Raw genomic sequence first — 19,118 nt, forward strand, 5'->3', positions numbered from 1 at the left:
AAATACTATCATCAAAGAAATGACCATGGGACTGCAATTACTACTCATCTTACTACAGTAAAGAAACAACAGGAGTAACGCAGAATGCAACACAACAGATACTGAAGCAACAACCCTGTCACCCTGCTCTGCTCAGCGTGGCAGCACAGGTGCACCAGCTGGACCAGGGAGCTTTCACACTGGTGTGCGCTCGGAAGCCGAGAGTGTCTTGTTGAAACTGTAACACTCGGATCTGCAGGTATTTGCGTCAGAAGACTTTGAAGTAGAAGCAGAAACACGAAAAGTTGTAGCATGTTGATGTGGTCACCATGGCAACAATGGCTGGCCTTCTTTTTAATTGTAGGGAGGTGTTCGTATCCATCACACACACACACACACACACACACACGGACGTCATGATTTCGATCAAATCCCGGAAGACGGTGAAAACTAATCAAAAGCAAGTATGGATTTGGGAGGAGTTCATTGTGAAGCCGTCTTTTCTCCTGCTCTCAGGAAGAATGTGGATGTCAGTCCACCGGTCCAGAACCAGAACCCAAAAGAATAATCTCACATATGGTACAAAAGCCCTAACCTTGAATTCATGAAAATAAAAGACACATTTGACCAACTTGAATGATGAACTAAAAGCAGTTCACCCACCGAGCGCCACATTCCGGAGAGGGCTCCAGCACGCCGCGGCGTTCCCGCTTCTTCCTCCTCTCTTCCACTCTAATTAAGATTTGCCGTCAAATTGGTGGGTCGCTTAATTGGTTGCAGTCAGGGATGCGCGGCGCTCCGAGGTCGTCGGCCTCGCGCTGTTCTGTAACAGTAATCCTATTTTAATCTGCCTCCTGGGGTTTCCTGTCCTGGATTATTAAATATGAGGTGGAGAGACGTTTCGTCTGCGGAGGAAGACTTGGGCTCAGACAGTGTGCAGTGAAATATGCATGACATTCACACGTGTGCACGACTCATCCAGCATGTCCACTTCTGGAGGCTGTGGAATTCCTCTTTCAAACACCTTGTTTTTCCTTTTTGACATAAGTTATTGGATACATTTTCTTCTGCCAGAAATCATGAGGCATTTCTTCCTCGCCCTCGCCTGCGTGTCCGCTGCGCTGCCTGAAAATCGCTTGCACATTAATTGCCTGGTTTGAATGCGTCGTCGGCTCCTGCTGCCGATTCCTGCGTTGCTCTCTGGCCGTGACGAGGACCAGATTCCTCGGGTCCGACCGTGAAATTAGATCAGGGCAATCTGGAGAGCGTTTAGAGGCTTCGGCGCAAGTGGACGCCTGCAGAATGGAGGGGAGATAACGGCGGCGGGACTTCATCGAGTTTCAGAGATGAATTGTCGATCAGCATGTCGGCGGGCGGATTTGAGGCTTTTTGGAAAGAATCAGCTGTCAGTCACTGAGTTGGACAGCTTTTAACTGTCATGTCAAGCCGAGTTGGTGCAGGCCGTAACATTATGACCACCTTGTTACTATGTTTCACTGCTCAGTAAAGAGATCATTTTAAGGTGATAAATTTCATGAAAGAATGATGGTCATCTCTTCCAGTGTTCCTGAGGTGAACTTCATCTTCTGCTTGTTTGAGCAACCTTTTGTGTTTATCGATGGGAGTTTGACTCCAAAAGTGACAACTTCTCCAGGTGTGAAACAAACAAGATATTCAGGACTTGTGTTTGTGTGTCTGTCAAAAGTTGTGCATGAGGTTGTGCTGCCCACGCTGGTCCCAGATACTTCACTCTCAGATCAAATGAATGACATCAACTTCTGTTTTTCCGGGTCACATGACCTAAACATGTTCTGATGTTAGGGACATAAACTCAGCAGGTGAGTGAGTGAAACAAACAAAAATGGTGGGCATGAGGTACAAAGTGTCAGTGAGCAGTTTGGTCTGTACATGTGTGTGGACTTGGACCCGTCTAACTTCCTGCTTCCTGTTCCCTGCTGCAGAGGAAGGCGAGTACTTCCTGAAGGTTTTGATTCCCAGCTATGCGGCCGGATCCATCATCGGGAAAGGAGGTCAGACCATCGTCCAGCTGCAGAAGGAGACCGGCGCCACCATCAAACTGTCCAAATCCAAAGACTTCTATCCTGGTAGGAGACCACGTCTGCGTGTGGATGAATGAAGCCATGCTAGATGTGGTTTGCAGCTCTGTTTACGGGTCCATGCTGGAACATGTTGGGTGGAAATGACCCTGGCTGACTTACACTGCTACTTGTATTTGCTCAAGAGCTCCCCCTTCAGATATGTAGATCTGGACCACGTGTTGTCATATTAACTTGCAACACATTTGAAGTGAACAAGTGGAGACGAACACACGCCAACACCGCTAATCTGAAACTCAACGCTCTAGCTGCTGTTTCCGTGTGCTGTTATAGATCCAGTTTCCAGATGTTCAAAACTGTGAATGGGTTTTTATTACCTTCGAACTTCCTGTGAGACGTTCCCTCACAGTCCCTCTAACAAGTCCTCATTTTCTTGATTGACTGTTTCCACCTCCTCTTACAGTAAGTCCCCGCGACGTGTTGTCATAGCGCCCACAGGCTCTGTGAGGTCATCCCGTCGTCGGGGCCAATCGTGGCGCAGAACTTGGCGACACACTCGGGTATTTCCGAAACATAGTTCAGCCAAGACCTGCAAAGTGAATCATGGAGTTTCCAAGTTGGAAATTTCAGCAGTCAGCTGGTGTTATTGTCAAGAAGATGACGTTTGATCGTAAACTGAATTATTAGATAATATAATAGACCAAGACGGTCACTGGGTCGAGTGTTGTGGCAGCGTTTTTTCATTTTAGATCGTCTTTCACTCTGACTGAGGCGTTCCGAGAGACTAGAGCGAAGAGAAGAGCCTCTTCGTCGAGTGACAGTGGTAAAGACAGTGGTGCGTCACACTGCCGACTCCGGCTCATTACGGACGAAGTGTAGACTAGAGCTGGACCACGCAGCCAAAACACCTACCAAATAAATCTGAAACTTCAATTTGAAAAAGCCTTTTCCGTCCATCTCCCTTTTATTTCATTGGATTCAATCCAAGACATCATCTTGGCAGCAACGGTTGCCATGGCAACTCGCTCGGTCCTGAGACGTTAAAGAAGGGGATTTGGTCTTTGTGCTGTTTGTTTGTGTTGCTCCTATTGAGGGGGGGTCCGTAAACAAGCTGCCGTTGTTTGACGCACACATGAGACGCTCCAAATCTGTGCCAGCGACAACAGATGCAGCAAGAGACACACAAATGCACCGACACACACAAACGCTACTGCAGACACACATGTAACTGCACACACATCGCTCTATCTGTACATGTGAATACTAAATCATGGTTGAATGGGAAACGGGAATAATCTGCAGAGCAAGTCAGAAGGAACGGTTGCACACACACACACACACACACACACACAGACGCTGGTTTGAAAGAAGTCACAAGACAGAGCGCAGTTGAGCAAAGGACTGAAGGACCTGTGTGTCTCTAGTGTGTTACTACACCAGCGTGTTACAACAAATGTCTGTGTGTATGTGTGTGTAGCCTTACTTTGCAGTGAAGGAGGCATCTGTATGTAAATGAGACACAGTTCTTCCTGGGTGACAAATCTAAAGGCCCACCTGCTGCAGAGACCCCTGTACGTGTATGTGTGTGAGAGCGAGTGTGTCTATGCCTAATGAACAGAACTAGAGACTTGCTGCTGTGTCTTGGCCAGAGCCTCTCATTCGTCTTCTGTTGCTCTTCGGAAGACATTAGTCCCCTCCCCCCCTGTTCTCTCACTGTCCCCCCTCTGCTAGCACCCCACCCCTCACTCGCCCAAACTCCTCCGCTTGAACCTCACAGAGGTCACGTACTTCCGCTCGGTCGTTCAGACTGGAGCTTTGGGAGGTGACATCATCAGTTCACCCTTTAATTCTGCGCTCCGAGTAAAGGCCTTCTAAAGACCAGTTCTCACACCAACACTTGCCTCGTACTTCGAGACCATCCTCAGACCCTGAAGACCAGGCGAGGCCCTCCTGCCTCTGACAGTGTGAGAGGAGAAGACTGACGCGGCGCCACACTCACCCTTCCTCCCTAAACCCTGCGCCCTGTCGCCCATAAAGCTCCGTCCTCCCTCTCACACTTTTTCTACCTATGTGTCCTTCAATCCCTCTCTGTCACCGACGCACACCCACCCAGTACCTCCTGCTCTCCTCCCCTCACCACGTCTATCTGCAGAATAGTGCAGCAGCAGCAGCACTTAAGCCGACAGCCAATTAGCAAGAAGCAGCGCCGAGGGGACGAGTGGGGCCACCGCTCACACACACTTGGAGGACACACTCTTCACTGCTGCGGTCCATTTACTACACACTTGTACAGTCTAAGGCCCCAGGACGGCTGCTTTGTTTCCGCGTGTCGCAGGATGATTCCGTCTTGTTAGACTCAATGCTCAACAGAACAGTAGTCAGTCGTAGGTTTACTGGAATATGAACCGCTCGGTCTCTAAGAGGTGTGAAGTGTGAGCTACGTGAGTCTACCACTCTCAGAGAGGATTGGTCCTGTGGGTATATATTTGAGCAGGAAATAGGAGCAGCCAGTAAATCACGCACACAACTGTGTCTTGGCCTTGACAGGAGCTGTGGACCAGCTTAGCATGAAGAGACTGCAGCAATGAATACAGAGTGAAATCTTCTTTTCGCATAAAGTTATGTTTTTTGTATTTATTTCTTTTCTTTAGATGAAAACATTAACAAAGCACAAGTAAAAAAAGGCAATTAAATACGGATTACGGGACAGATTATTTGGGGGAAAAAGTATTTAGAAAATAGGCAGACTGTTAATCAACTATAATAGACTTTCTTTATTGTCATTGCACAAAAACAAATCACTATATTATGGCAACGAAATTTCGTTCTGAGGCCTCCGGTTTCCAAAAACAAAAAAACTGTATGTCCAAAAATGAATAAATATCTGATAAATACTTGTACGTCTATATAAATTACAAATGCAAAAGATAAAGGTTTTCATGGAAAATGGTTTGTCGAAGGAAAATAATTATAAGTTACTGAGAAGTAAAAGCAAAAATGTAAATATATATTAATATATATATATCATATATAAACTATATATATATATATATATATATATATATATATATATATATATATATATATATATACGACATACAAGTCTCATAAAAACATCTGAAAAATGCTGGCAATTTACATGTAATAATATGGAGGTTGTGGGTCACTTGAGGTCAATAGTTTCAGGAAGCATCTGCCGTCCGCTGCTGTCGACTCATCACTTTAAACGGTGAACGATTAAACAGGCTCCACATCAAATATTCATTGATGACACCTGTTTTATAATTAGAATCGAGCGGTCCTCCTCTCCCCTGCTGATATATCGACCCATGCTCGGACACAAAGTCATAAACAAAGTAAGAGCCGTAAAAGAAGAAAGTTCCTCCTCACGCCTTCATTTGATGATGATGGTCATGTGACTAACTTCATTTGTGATTTATTTTTATTAGCCTGAAACTCATGCTGCCTGATACATTCAGTCATCAAGCTAGAGAAAAAGTTGGTAAAGAAAGTTGTGGCTGAGATGCGAACAATTAACATCAACATGAGAAACAGAATGTGGACTTTCATTCTTGTAAATCTTCTGTTTTTGGTTCATATTTGTTGCATCACATGACCAAAGATGCTCAGATTTTTTTAACCTGGCGATACAAAGTTGGAGTGTCACATCACATTAGTGTGGACTTCTCAACATCTTGTGCTTTCGAAAACTGAGGCATCGTTGCCAGTTAACTGAGCTTCCCTTTTCAAAACTGGTGTCTGAGGTGGCTTCTTTTTAGCCAGGTTTTCCGACTCCAACGTTCCTCCTTTCACCGTCAGCCACCATTTCAGAGCTTTGCTCCCTAATCCCAGCGTGATTGCAGTTTTGAGTATTTATTATCCCGTCTGTGCAAACACACACACACACACACGCAGTTGAAACTAGCACACATCTGTCGCACACAACGACTTGATCCATCATCCTGAGACGCCTCACAGACGCCCCCACCTGACTCACATGCACACACACACACACACGTTATCACCATTACTGCCTTCTAAGCCTCTTATTCAGGAGACAGAGATGGAAAAGTGCAATGCTATACGTCACACACCATGACCGGCTTTTTGTCGTTCACTCCCCTCGCAGCGGTCTCACTGAGCACTCTACTGTTTAGTGAATGATGTCACGATAGGGGCGGAGCCTCGGTACCAGTCGGTGCCCCTGGCCCAGACACTCCTGCAGCTTTGTCGCCTCCATCGCCACCACAGCTCATCTTCCACAGACATTATTTAGAGTACCACAGCTGCAAGTTGAAGAGGTCACAGTGAACACACACACATGCCACAGACCTGTGTGTGTTCCTGTTTTCTGGCCATGTATTGGATTTGCGTCTCCATCAGTGCGATCAAAAGGTGCCGACATGTGTCGGGTTCCCGGCTGGAAAAGGTCGAAGCAGAAGGTCGTTAAGTGCCAGGCTGAGTGTGTTCTTGTGTTCCTTGCGCTCCGCCGGGATTTGAACCCTCAACTCTGGCTGCTGTTGGTTATTCATGCACACCGATTCACCGCTTCATCCCAAGCACACCGCGCCAGTGAAGTTTCAAGTCGATCACTGGTCGCGTAGAAAGTGACATCATCCTCACAGAATTCAGCCCAATGAAAAACTCAAACTGTGAAAAACCGTGTACTCCACAAATTAAACCGATACTTGAGTTGAAGTTTTCCCGCACTCCAAACTGAGACGAACTTCAGTGCCCCTTCTCTGGGCCTCCAGCGTCTGGCAGACAAATCGATTTCACGGCCTGAATATGACGGGACAGGTTCGGTGTCGTGCAGCTCGACCGCTGACCCCGACCGTCCGGCGCATGTGATGCCCCCTGCAGGCCACCGACAGGCGCGGCGAATCAATCTGAGGTCCACATCTGCCTCTGACAGATGTTACACAGATGATCTTCACAGGTTCATCGGAAGCTCTTTGTCCTTTACATTTCTCCTCAAACACAGTCATGCGACATGAGGTTTACTGCAGCACATGAGAAGCTGTAAACAAAAGTCACCACCTTCTCCCTTGAGCTACACCATTTTTTGGGGCACTACACTGTGGTAGCTCGGTGTCACCACTGCCATCGCGAGCTGATATACGACTGTCATCAACACTTTCACAGCATCATCTGTCGCCCCATTTCACACACACTGGATACAATCGCAGTTGATGACCTCTGCTGTGTGTGTGTGCACATGTGTGTGTGCGTGCCATATTTGTGAGCACTAAGTCTTGACAACCCACCTTCTTGTGAGGACATTTTGCTTCGTAAAGACATTTGGGCCTATCCTCACAAGGTTCAGAGGGTTAGAAGCTCAATAAAAATAGTTTAATATAATTGGGTTTAAGTTTGGTTCAGAGTCTTGGTTAGAGTGAGAGGCTGGGGAAAGGGTTATGGCAAGGGGAGGTCCTCGCAAAAATAGCAAAATGCAGTGCACAGTGTGTGTACAGAAACCTGCACATAATGTTCACACCAACTGCAACCCAGACTTCTTTCCCTTCACTTCTTTTTTCTCACTTCTTTGCCTCCATGGTTCTCTGCCTTTCTCACCTCATTCCCTCCTATTCTTTCACCATAACCCCTTCCTTCCTACATGTCTTTTGTTCTCTCTCTCTTCTCTTTTGTTCTTGCATTCTTTCTCCCCACCTTCCCTCTTGCTTTCTTTCTACCTTCCTTTTTCCATTTAGTACTTGGTTCCTTACATTCTTTCTTCCTCATCTTTCTTTCCCGTCTACCTTTCTATCTGTATTTATTTGTTTCTGCAAACCAGAACCTCTGTTGAGCTGGAGCCATGACGCTGCAGTCTTGTCGCCATGATGCTGTGATGTGCAGGTGGAAACACACAGACACGTCAATCAGAAAAACAAAGAAACCTGAGGGTGCCGCACAACATTTGCTGCGATGTCGTTGTTTGTTTCTGGGATGTTTGTCGCCTGACATGGCCGTCAGCCGACATTTGCTTTCCACGCAAAAGAAAAATGCAACTCCGGTCACCTCGCTCTGATGAGCCGAGCGTGTGCTTTAATAACCAAAAATAAAAACCTGGAAACAAGGTGCACGCTTGTGTGTGTGGAGCTAAAGCCGGACAGATGTGTAGACCCATTCATCACTCGCAGCCTGCGGGCCGCGACACCATGATGGATGAGAGAAGAAGAAAGAGAAGCAAATCAGTGAGCGGGCGCAAATCTGCTGGGAAATAAATCAAGCTTTCACTCCAAATATCGGGATCACTGAGCTATTGCCATCATGTTTGTGGAGAAGCATTGTGGCCAGTAGCATCAACACCAGTTCCACCGCTGAGACCTACGGAATATGGCGGAATATGGTGGTCATTTTCCACGGGAAAAGCAGTGCAGCTTCCTAAACTGTTTTCCGACCTTTTACTTGACTAGTCTTCAAAAACAGATTGAAAGAGGAGTCAGCAAAACACCTTCACAAAATCCAGCACCGAAGTCAAAGTAAGTTGCAGCGCTGATGACTACATTCTGAACAGATCATGACTAAGCAAGAATGTAAGCAAATATCAACTGTCCAAATACACCCAACAAAGTAGTGACAATTTAAAAAAAAAGCCAGGGCATGTGTGGGGCATACAACTGTAACAGACCCCCTAGTTTACTTGAGACTAAAACTGGATGCAGTGATTGGTCCATCTGAGTGAAAAGACCAGTCAGCACTGTTTAGAAAAGAGGGGGAGGAGCAAGAAGAGAGTGAAAGAGAGAGTGAAATAAAGAGGAGAAAGGAGAGAGGAGGAGTGAGAATGTGCAGAGGTTTGTATGGTGTCCAACTGTCAGCGACAATAGAAGGAGGAGGAGGGGGTCAGCATGACAATAGTCTGTGACCCGGGTCAATCTAGAGCAGGGGAGTCCGGGGAGGGGGGCCCATCTGCCAGAGCACAAGTTTCTACATCTGAAAGACTTCAAATGAGAGAGAGTTCATTTCACTGAATGAACCAGGAAGGAGAGCTCGCACTGGCACTTCACGTGCTCCTCCATGTTTATCGCGCAAAAATCTAGCTCTATTCTCTAATGCCTAACTGTGCGTCAGTGTGAAGCTCTACATGAGAAAGAGAGCGTTTTGGTCTTGGCAGGGAAAAAACAACAATCCAAGGACCCCTGTGAGATTCATACCAGCAACCCGTGAGGGCTCAGGGGCAAGTGACTGAGCAGAATTAGTTGTCGCTTCACAGCATGGAGGAAATGAGGCACTTTAATTAAAGAGTCTGCAGATTGCTGCGGCGGCGGGAGGTTGATGCAAGCAGGCGAGTCATGGGGTTCTATTACGACCCCTCAAAAATCAGGCCTCAGTCGAAGTCAAGCATGGTGAGGGAGGGCGCTCGCGTCCGGCAGGTCTGATGTGGAACCTGCTCGCAGTGAGGAGACGTGTGTCGTGCGACATCTCTATCACACACACTTGGTTCTTCCTCCACCTCAACAGCAGATTCCGTTGCCGTGGAGACTTGCTGTTTTCCCAAGTTGCCCGACGACATGACCTCACGGCTTCGCAGACCATCACACACACTGCTATCCGTCAGACAAAGCTGAGGATTGTGGGTCCGTGCACCCCGGTTGCCGTGGTGATGGGAATCAAAGTGACAGCTCGCCCGGTCCCCCCTCCCCCGCTGCCTTCCGAGCAGGTGTAGAAAAGCGAGCGAGACAGAAAGATGTCTTTCTTCTCTCGCTCGTCCACTTCCTGCTCGCGGCGCCTCTTCCGACCTTGAGAGTCGCTGAAATCAGCAGGACACGCTGAATCACGTCTAACGTGTTTGAGAGTCAATCAGAGTGCGGAACAAAGCAGAGCTGTGCTATCGGCCTGTGCACGTTTGTGAAGTCACACCAAGAAAAGAGCTGAGAATCAAAAGGTGCTCAGATATTTCTCATGTGCAGTGTCACGGAATACAAGGTGGCAGCTTTGATTCCCTCTGATGCAGGTCCAGAGACATGGTCTTTCAGACTGTACGTCCACCCCTTTGAAGATTCAACTGATAAGAATGAAATGACAAAGTGAATGATGTGTGATGTGTGACTCAACCGAATCAACAACAAGATCATGAGGACTAATAAAAACAATAGAAAACTGCTTATGCTGGGAGAAACTCAGCAACATGGGGGATGTAAAGCTGAGCTTAGGGGCCCCTTATGCTGCTGAAATAAGATGTTTATCTGATGAACAGTCAAGTGAGGTGCTGATGTCGGTGAAGTGCAGAGAATCTTTGTGGCTTTTCACTGCAGTTTTGGATGCTACCAACCTCCAGATGCCCACATCAACACCACTAAAACATTTCCTTCTCTGGGCCCCTCCTTCCCTCTCTCTCCAGCTGGTGGTCTTAATTGTGGTCATCGTCAGCTCAAACGGGAATAATCACTCCTCAAATTGTTTAAATACGTTTTGATCAGCTGAAGAGACACTTGGAGCTGATCAGATACACCCACACACACACACACTGCTGCCTTCTGATTGGCCCTTCAGGAGAATGACACTTGGCGTTGATGGTTGTCATGGTGACGGCTATCTGGTAGCACAAAGAGGTCAGAGCTAAAAGGGCTAAATCCACTAATGTCTGAGAACACCTTCCTTTCTCTCTTTATCTGTCACATAGAAGTGTGTGTGTGTGTGTGTGTGTGTGTGTGTGTGTGTGTGTGTGTGTGTTCTTAAAGGGGCAAGTTCCTCCGCTGCTTTGTGTCTTGCCTGCTTCCCCTTTAAGAGGAGAAGGTGAATCTGGCACACAAAAGAGCCTCACTGAGCCAAGAGAGAGGGACAGTTGTGAAATTGCCTTTTTTCATCTGTATAACTGCCCCCCCCCTCAAATTGTGGCACAAAGGTAGCCCCCATGAGACCCCTTAACCCCTTCTGTCTCACACACACACACACCTCCTGCACAAAGGAGCTGGTTCCACAGCTGCCCCACCTCCCCCACACCCCCATTTCCATTATTTTTAATCCCACAGTGAAAGCTCCCTCTCCCGTGTACCCCCTCTTTACACACACACAGTCCTGTACGCCCCCCCAAATACCACCGGCGCCCCCTTCAGCCCCCTCATGATTAAGTCCCCCTCCCTTTTTCTTCCAGTTGGAGACCCTACAAAGCCGTCAGCTGTCATATCGTCTCTCTGACACGCCGGCTGTACGCTCGCTTTAATTGTGTGTGTGTGCGTGTGTGTGTGTGTGTGAGTGAGTATTAAATATTGACAACCTGAGGTGATGGATTCTCACGAGGGATGCAGCTGATTGGTTCACGAGTCGGTGAACTTTGACCCCGCAGTGAGGTTCACAGTTGTTATTGTTGCTGGATATTTTTAGAGTCTTTTTAATGGCTGTTGCTTCTAACCCTGCTCCCACACACAGACACACACCGAGCAAAGGAAGATCTAATTGGTGTTTTAGCTGATTGCTAATTGCTACTCTCAGTTCATGTCTGCTGAACTTCTGCGAGTCTTTTAACTGCTGTTTGTTTTCGCAAGGAAACTCAATTGTCTGTCAAAAATGTTGACCTGTCCACTGGCCGATGGTTGTGGTGGCACTGATGAATGCTGCCGAAGATGATCAGGTGGTTTTACTGCTGAAAGTTTAGTTTAGAATGAAATTAGCCGTGGGACTCGTCTGAGGTTTTACAATGAATTTATCGTGATTAATCACATTTCAATACGTGACACCAGAAGGATCAAATAGAAGATGAATCGGTACCAGCATCTGAGTGGAAGTGCTACAGTGACGAAGGTTTTTAAACTTCAAGTTTATCCACTATCAAGGATGTTTCGCTGATGACATCATGTTGTATCATGTGGCACACCTGAAACTGGTGGCTGAAAAATGTTCCCTGTGAAAGGAAGTTTATTAACTTGTTAATCAGTGTTTGTTGGAGTGCCATGTTTTTGTCTGCAATTACTTCATAAAGTCCTAGTCCTACTGGAAATACTTTCATTTTTAAGTTCAGAAAATGTTTGAAATGTTTGCTAAATATTAAAGATATGATTTTAATATGAAAGTATGTTCGAGAAACATACTTTTTAACTTCAATAAATAATTTTTAGAGGACTTTCTTTTTAACAGTGGGGCCAGATAAAGTTCCGATCTCTTCATGATAATATATGTTTGTAAAGTGATACAGTAACAGTACTCAAGCACGATCAATTCCTCAGAAACATTTTTCATTGTTAAACTATCAAGAGATAAAGTCATGTGCGATGCCTAACGCTCACATTTGCCCACAAATATTGCAGCCAAGGGCCACAATTTGGACGTGAACGATTCTGAATCTATATATAAATGTCCAAATTCTCATGACTGAAATGTAGAATAGACAGAACTAAAAAGCAGAACTCACTTGTGCAGCGCGCCGTCACCCGAACACCATACGTGGACGGATGTAAACAAACATGGCTGAACAACGGGCGCTCGCTACACGCTGTCAGCCTGGAAACTACTCACAGAACACCATCCTGAAAAAGATAGACTTAAGATTTTATCATCATTTTCTATTTAGCATGTGCATACATTTTTTCTATTGTTTTTTGGCGGGTGTGGGACAGTGTGCACTTGAAATACTCATTGCTTTGCTTAGGATTAAAAATTGGCACTAGTTTTGTAAAAGCTCATATGCAAAGGTCCTCATTTAATGTCATGTTATTCCAGAAACATAATTGATCACAACTTTTGCCACAATTTTTATAAGAAATGTGACAAAAAATCAGGTATTTTTGGTAGCAACAATCGACAGCAGAATCCTGGAGGAACTGTTAAATTAAAGTTGTTGTGCACCAGGGCAAACTGTCACCGCTCACAACAACACAACTGAGATTGTACAACAAAAGTTCAACCTTTACATAACTAAAGGCTTCAGTTCAACACAACACTGACATCACACACTGAGTGGCTGAGTTCGTCTCTGGTGACTGTCAGGTCTGGACACAACAGATGACAAACTTGTGTTACACAATATCAAAACCAACTTTCCTTTTTCTGAAGGAACAAACTTGTTGCAATGACTTGTCATGAGAAAGCGTGGCATCGGTGTAATGAGAGGGAACAGAAGTCTCATTTGTTTTACATCATCATTCTGTATTTTCGCTGACGTTTTGGAGAAAATGGAATTGTGAGGAAAATCGCTTTTATGATTCTTCTCATCGCTCGGATGAACAGATGTTTCCGATAAACACACTCAGCTCCGTTTGGCTCCGATCGAATATTGGACTCAAGTCACGAACCCCGGTTCATCACTGCTGTTCCAGCCTCTACTCACAACCAACAACTGGACTTTTTTTCTGAGAAAAAAAAATCAGAGCTGGTGTGGAAACATAAGAAACTTTTTTTTATTGTTGCTGCTGTACTTTGTTTGAAGTTTTGACTTCCAGAGTTTACAAGCGGCACAGGCAGGAACGAGTCAAGAGGTCAGATACAGTTGAATATATCGCAGTGTGTGAGAGACACACACATGCGCGCACACACACGTGGACGCACACAGTCCCAGATGTAACAAATGGACTCCAGATTGTGTATGATGATGTAAAAGAGCAGGCATGCTGGTCTCCATGGCTGACGAGCTTTGTTGAGTAAATGTTGTGTGCGTGTGTGTCTGTGTGTGAGGGTCCGGAGGGGACCAACCGTGGCCCATGTGCCACCGGCCATTAAACAGACCGCTCTGCTGCTCTGTCGAATTCACCAGGACCAGACGTGAAGCGAGAATCTTCCGTTCCTGCGCGAAGACTTTTTTTTTTTAAGAAGCGAGCGTGAAGCAGCAGTTGCACCTTTGATCTTTGAACATGAAGCTGTAGATCACGTTGACCGCCGCAACATGTGAAGCGTCTGGAATCAAACACGTAGAAGTACAACAGTACTAAATTAAACTGGGAGTTGAACTCTTGAGAGGCGTAGGAGCAAAACGTGATTCTATTTTAAGTGCTTACTCTACAGCCCCTCCAGGAGATGGCGATGGTGTAATCACAACTATTCACACAATTCCAACCAGATTCCGTAAGTTCGGAGAGGCGCCGCAATTTTGTCCAAACACAGCGACTTTCCCGCCAATTCCACCGATCACTTTAGTCTGCTTTTGCCCACCCATCTTCGCAGCATCTGCGGCATTATATTCCGTCCTTGTTGAGAAGTCTTGTGCGGTGCCAAAATATTAAACACAAAGGGTCACGTTTCAGACGTGAACGATTCTGAATCCGTTCATAAATGTCCAAATTGTCTGATATGTAGAATAGACAGAACTAAAAAGCAGAACTCACTAGTGGAGCGCACCGTCACCCGAACACTATGTGGGGCGGACGTAAACAAACATGGCTGACCGCGAGATCCATCTCTCTCCTCACTATTTCTGACCCTGTGGAACATATCAGCAGTTACTGTTTTAATTGGCTGCATTAATGAACAACAACATTCCCCACCTTTACCTCTCAGACTCCGCCCATCCAAACCTCTGTCAGTCTCCGCCCTTGTGAGGAGCTCCAGAACAAAACAAGGAAACTTCTCGCAGAACATCATCTTTAACAAGATGCACTTGTTTTACCATCAGTTTTTACTTAGCATCTACATTTATTTATTTAGGTTAGTGTGTGGTTTAGTCTTTGCAATTGAAATACTGAAACGATTTTTTAAAAAGATTTGCTGCAAATTCTGGCCGTAACTTAACAAGGTGGTTGTCAACTGGTGGGGCGGAGAGGTTTCCTCCAGTTACACTCCTGAGCACAAGGTGGCGATGCTATCTGTTAATTGAGAGTTCAGGGAAATGAAATAATGAATAAAACTCGACTCATGTTTAGTGGAAGGTGAGAGAGATGATGATGGTGAGATGCTGCACTGTGCCATTAGTAGTTCAGTGTTCGACCTATATTTATAACAACCAGCTGTTTTGTGGAAAACTCATCATCTAAAGTGTGATTTGTGTCTCGTTTTAGTCTGTGAATCATCTCCTGACTGAGGTGTGTGTGTGTGTGTGTGTGAGGCTGACAGCAGGGTCGGGGCAGCTGACGGGGTAAAAGGGGCATACGAGAGGACGGGGGGCAGAGATGGATTTGGGGTGGATTTGAGGGTGGAGACGGGGGGCTTAGACCAGCTGACACTGTCTACAACACACACATGCAGAGAAGCGCACACGTGCACCCACCGGCCGCGGCGCTAGACAAAGACACATAAATCATGGGAAATCAAAGCACACACACTCTGCTTGGCAGGAACCTTGAGAATGACAACTGGCTCGCACACACACACACACACACACACAGACTGAAATGATCTGATTTTTCACACATACGACCCATACATCATGTTAACTTTGTGAAGGGAGAAGAACAGTGTGTGTGTGTGTGTGTGTGTTAGGAGGAAGACAGGTGTCGCTTCATCAAGGCAGTTGTGTGACACCGGATACCGACAGGGGACGTAACGCTCAACAAGTCGAAGACAGTGTGTGTGTGTGTGTGGGTGCATGTGTGTCTAACAATGTATATGATGTCACACGAGGCGACACACACATTTGCAGGGGGGTTGCTCGGAAGGTCACCATGTTATCTTCTGTGTGTGTGTGTGTATTAGATGGAGTTGAACTCAATTGGTTTGACCAGGAATTCGCAGGAGTTCCAGTTACCAAAACAGCCATCACCGTGTGTGTGTGTGGACAGACGGGTATGCGGGTGATTAGGTGTGTATATTTAGTGAGTGTGTGGTTACAAATGGAGCTAGAGGACTTTGTAGGCAGCTAAACTAGGAGAGTGTGTGAGTTATGCATTCTTTCCGTGTGTGTGACTTCTAATTTGTACAATATGAGAGGTCATGTGACCTGCGTCGTGGACGTCCGGGCGCGGAGGAGCGGCGGGGGTGCAGCGGCGGCAGAGACAGCTCTGGCGCAATGAAATTCTGGGAAGTTATTTTCTCAATGAATTCAAGGCGGGGGGGCAGGTCAGGGAGCAAGAGTGGGGAGAGCATTGCACGTTGTCTGGTGCACATGAAGAGGAGGAGGTGGCAGGGAAGACCGGCAGGTGGAGAGGAGTCGGGAGAGGAGAAGGAGGGAATGAGGAAAGAAAGGAGAGAGTGGAGGAAAGGAGTTAAAGAAGAGGAGGAAGCGAAGGAAAAGAGTTGGTGGAGGTGAAGAAGAAGAAAAATAGGAGGGGAAGAGGAAGTGAGGGAGAGGGAGAAACTTGTTACATCAGAGAGAAGGAATTCCTGCTTTTCGTTCTTGTTTTTCTTGAGAGACACCAGTTTTTATTCTTTAATTCCTCTGCCAGAGAGAGAGTTGCATCCCTACATGGTCTAAAGACAGCTAAAGAGTGAACGGGGTGAGGAGGTTGTGTGTGTGTGTGTGTGTGGGGGGACTTGAACAAGTTTCCCCGCTGCTCTCAAAATGATGATAAAAAGTGTTTGGAGAAGCAAAGCATGACGGGAACGATCAAGTTACTCTTGGAGCTGGCGATCATCTGGGGTGTCGTCCAAGCACGCGCTGGCTCACAGATGCTGCCAGGAGCTGCTGAAGCTTGCTCAAGGGCACCTCGGCAAACGCCAGCTGCATGTCACGTCCAAGACAATCACATGGTCACATGCACCATCGCTCCAGTCCTCACACACACTTTCAAACCATCTTCAATATATTCAATATAACAAAAAATTAAATGTGAGAAATCATCTTATGTGAAAGTGTGTTAGGAGTCGTGCGTGAAAAAGTGATGAAGTGATAAAGCGGTTATAAATATTTATGAGCACTTTAATGACAACTTTTACTATTTGCAATTGATGGTTTCAGTTTTTGTTGGTTTGTAAAATGCCAGTTTTTTTTTTTTATAAAAATGTGAAAATATGCTGAGCGGTTCTGGGGAAGGCATTTTGCTGACTCAGCAGTTTCTGTATAAGTCAGTAAAAGCGAGTGTGGGGCAGTAAAGCTTCGCCCTCAGCACCGGCCAAATATTCACTGCAGGCTTTAATAAGTTTTTTCCTAATTGCCGGTGATTTCTCCGTGTGAGTGTCGCCAGGGTGCATCCCAGCTAGCTTGCGACGGTGGCAGGTCTCCGCAGGCCAACAGCTCCCTCTGTTTCTTTACCTCATTAAAATCATGTCAGCGCTGTTTGCTTCCTGCTATCTCTGGTGTTCTGGCTCGGATCAGACTGGGCCGGAGAACAACTTTCCCTACTGCTCCTGATTACATCAGCGCATGGACCCGCTCCGCGGCTCACACTTGCACGCTCCTGAATGTTTTCGTGCCGCTGGGCTGTTGTAGGTGATGTCATGAGTTGTTCCAACAGCTTTCAGAGGCCAAGCCTTTCTGTTGCCGTGGCAACAACAGAATCGTTTTTAAGAGGGGAAGAGTGACGCCTTCCTCCACTGTTTACATGTGCTTGGCCTAAACTTTTGTACAGTTATGTAACATCCATCCATAAAATTCCTCTCATCCACTCCATCATCCGTTCACTCTTTAAAGCCACTGCGCTCAGCCCTTCCTCTCTCAGCCTGTAAAATCTACGGGACAAATTTTCCCCCCAAAACGTACGCCCTGAGTCTGTGTGAGTCACATGATAGTTAGGGGTCACTCATGTAATGACATGTCACACTACAAAGCCATTGAAGACTTTATTTAAATTAAGAATTAAATACGAAATTGCAATGGAAAAGAGATCCATTCAGAGGAGTCTGATGTCAGAAACACGTGGGTTCATTTAGTGTCAAAACTGACCTCTAAATTGAGGCTTTAAAACTTAAGCAAACAAGTTTTGAATTGGGAACATAAGAAAATAAAGTCAAAATAAAATTCAACCAGATCATAAATTCCTTAAAAGTTTACTCGGAGGTTTAATAGATTAATTATAGTGCTGAATAGTCATTAAAAACCTAAAGCTGTGTGGTCAGTCAACTCTAATCAATTTAACCGTGAAGTGATATTGTTTGATCGGAAACAGCCGTGAGTCAGGTTTTTACTAGGCATTCGTTTGTCTGACATATATATAGTCTGTATTCCAAGGAAACGATTCTGAACGCAGTAGAATATTTCTGACCGTGAAAACCTGCTGGTTGTTAAGATGATCTTTGGATCTGCTAAACTGGTTCCTCAGTAAACGTTGCTGAGTCACTCGACTGAGACGGCGACAGCCAAGATTACAAGACGACTTGTTGCTCTGATACCTTACTGAGATGAGAACCACATTAATCCGCCACTTTATGGGGAACATTCAGGGAAAAAAATTTACGAGGCTGTGGATTCAAGAACAGCGGGAACTGGAGTGCAGAGATTTGGGAGACCCAAAAACCACCCAGGACACAAACACACTCCAACGAGGTGTTGCATTACTCAGATAACTGCCGGCTAATCCAGCTCATCTAATCAAAGGTAGCTAGTTAACCACAGATTATCCAGTCTAATGAGATTAGATGTCTGGTTTTCTCCGCCGGCAGAGTTTGCCTTCATCCTGGTTGATCTCAGTTTTCAGTATTTCCATATGTTCTCTTGACCATATCGTCTTCTGATCATAGATGAATGCTTGTTACGCACAATGAACAAATAAAGAGCCCCCTGAACAACTCTCAGTTTGGGTGAACAACCATGGAGCCTCTTCTCCTCCTCCACCAGATTGTCGCCCTAAAACTGTTCAAGAAGCTTTCCTGGCATCGGAGAAACACATTATTTTCCATCCCATCGCAAGTAGATGAGAGGTACTGAAGCAGATGCTCTTGTGTTTTACCGCCGTGTGTTTGCAATCTTCATCATGACTGGCATTTATCACACCCAGTAAAAGTCGGTGCTCCAGCACCCGCCGGCATGAAGCATCCAGCTCTGTCCTCCCACTGATGTGGAGGCCGCAGCCGTGACTCACAGCACCCGGCTCTTAGCTGTCGCTACTCAGTGAAGCGGTGCGGTAATCACATCATCACGGCGGTCAGTGACGGGTCATTGTTTATAAGCTGCTGCTGATGAAACGTCCCTGGTCCTCCGAAACCCCAGGGTTGACTTTGTTCAATTCAAAGTTTCTCTTTGACTCTGAGAGACAGACTCTATGGCAGGGGGGTTCTTAACCTTTCGTCTCGGGGCCCAACATTTCCACAGCAAATGGGCCCACTCAAATAATACAACAGATTCAT

At 46.0% G+C, this 19,118-nt stretch overlaps 1 protein-coding gene across 2 annotated transcripts in view; it reads left to right on the forward strand.

The window, feature by feature from the left end:
• Positions 1 to 19,118, forward strand: part of nova2 (NOVA alternative splicing regulator 2) — a 55,067-nt gene that overhangs the window by 16,788 nt on the left and 19,161 nt on the right. For both annotated transcript variants that reach the window (XM_053873799.1, XM_053873800.1), the window contains one exon: positions 1,941 to 2,084. In XM_053873799.1, coding sequence (XP_053729774.1) covers positions 1,941 to 2,084 — 144 coding nt within the window. The remainder of the gene's footprint in view (positions 1 to 1,940; positions 2,085 to 19,118) is intronic.

The sequence above is a fragment of the Synchiropus splendidus genome, chromosome 8 (assembly GCF_027744825.2).
Source record: "Synchiropus splendidus isolate RoL2022-P1 chromosome 8, RoL_Sspl_1.0, whole genome shotgun sequence".
Classification (NCBI taxonomy): Eukaryota; Metazoa; Chordata; class Actinopteri; order Syngnathiformes; family Callionymidae; genus Synchiropus; species Synchiropus splendidus.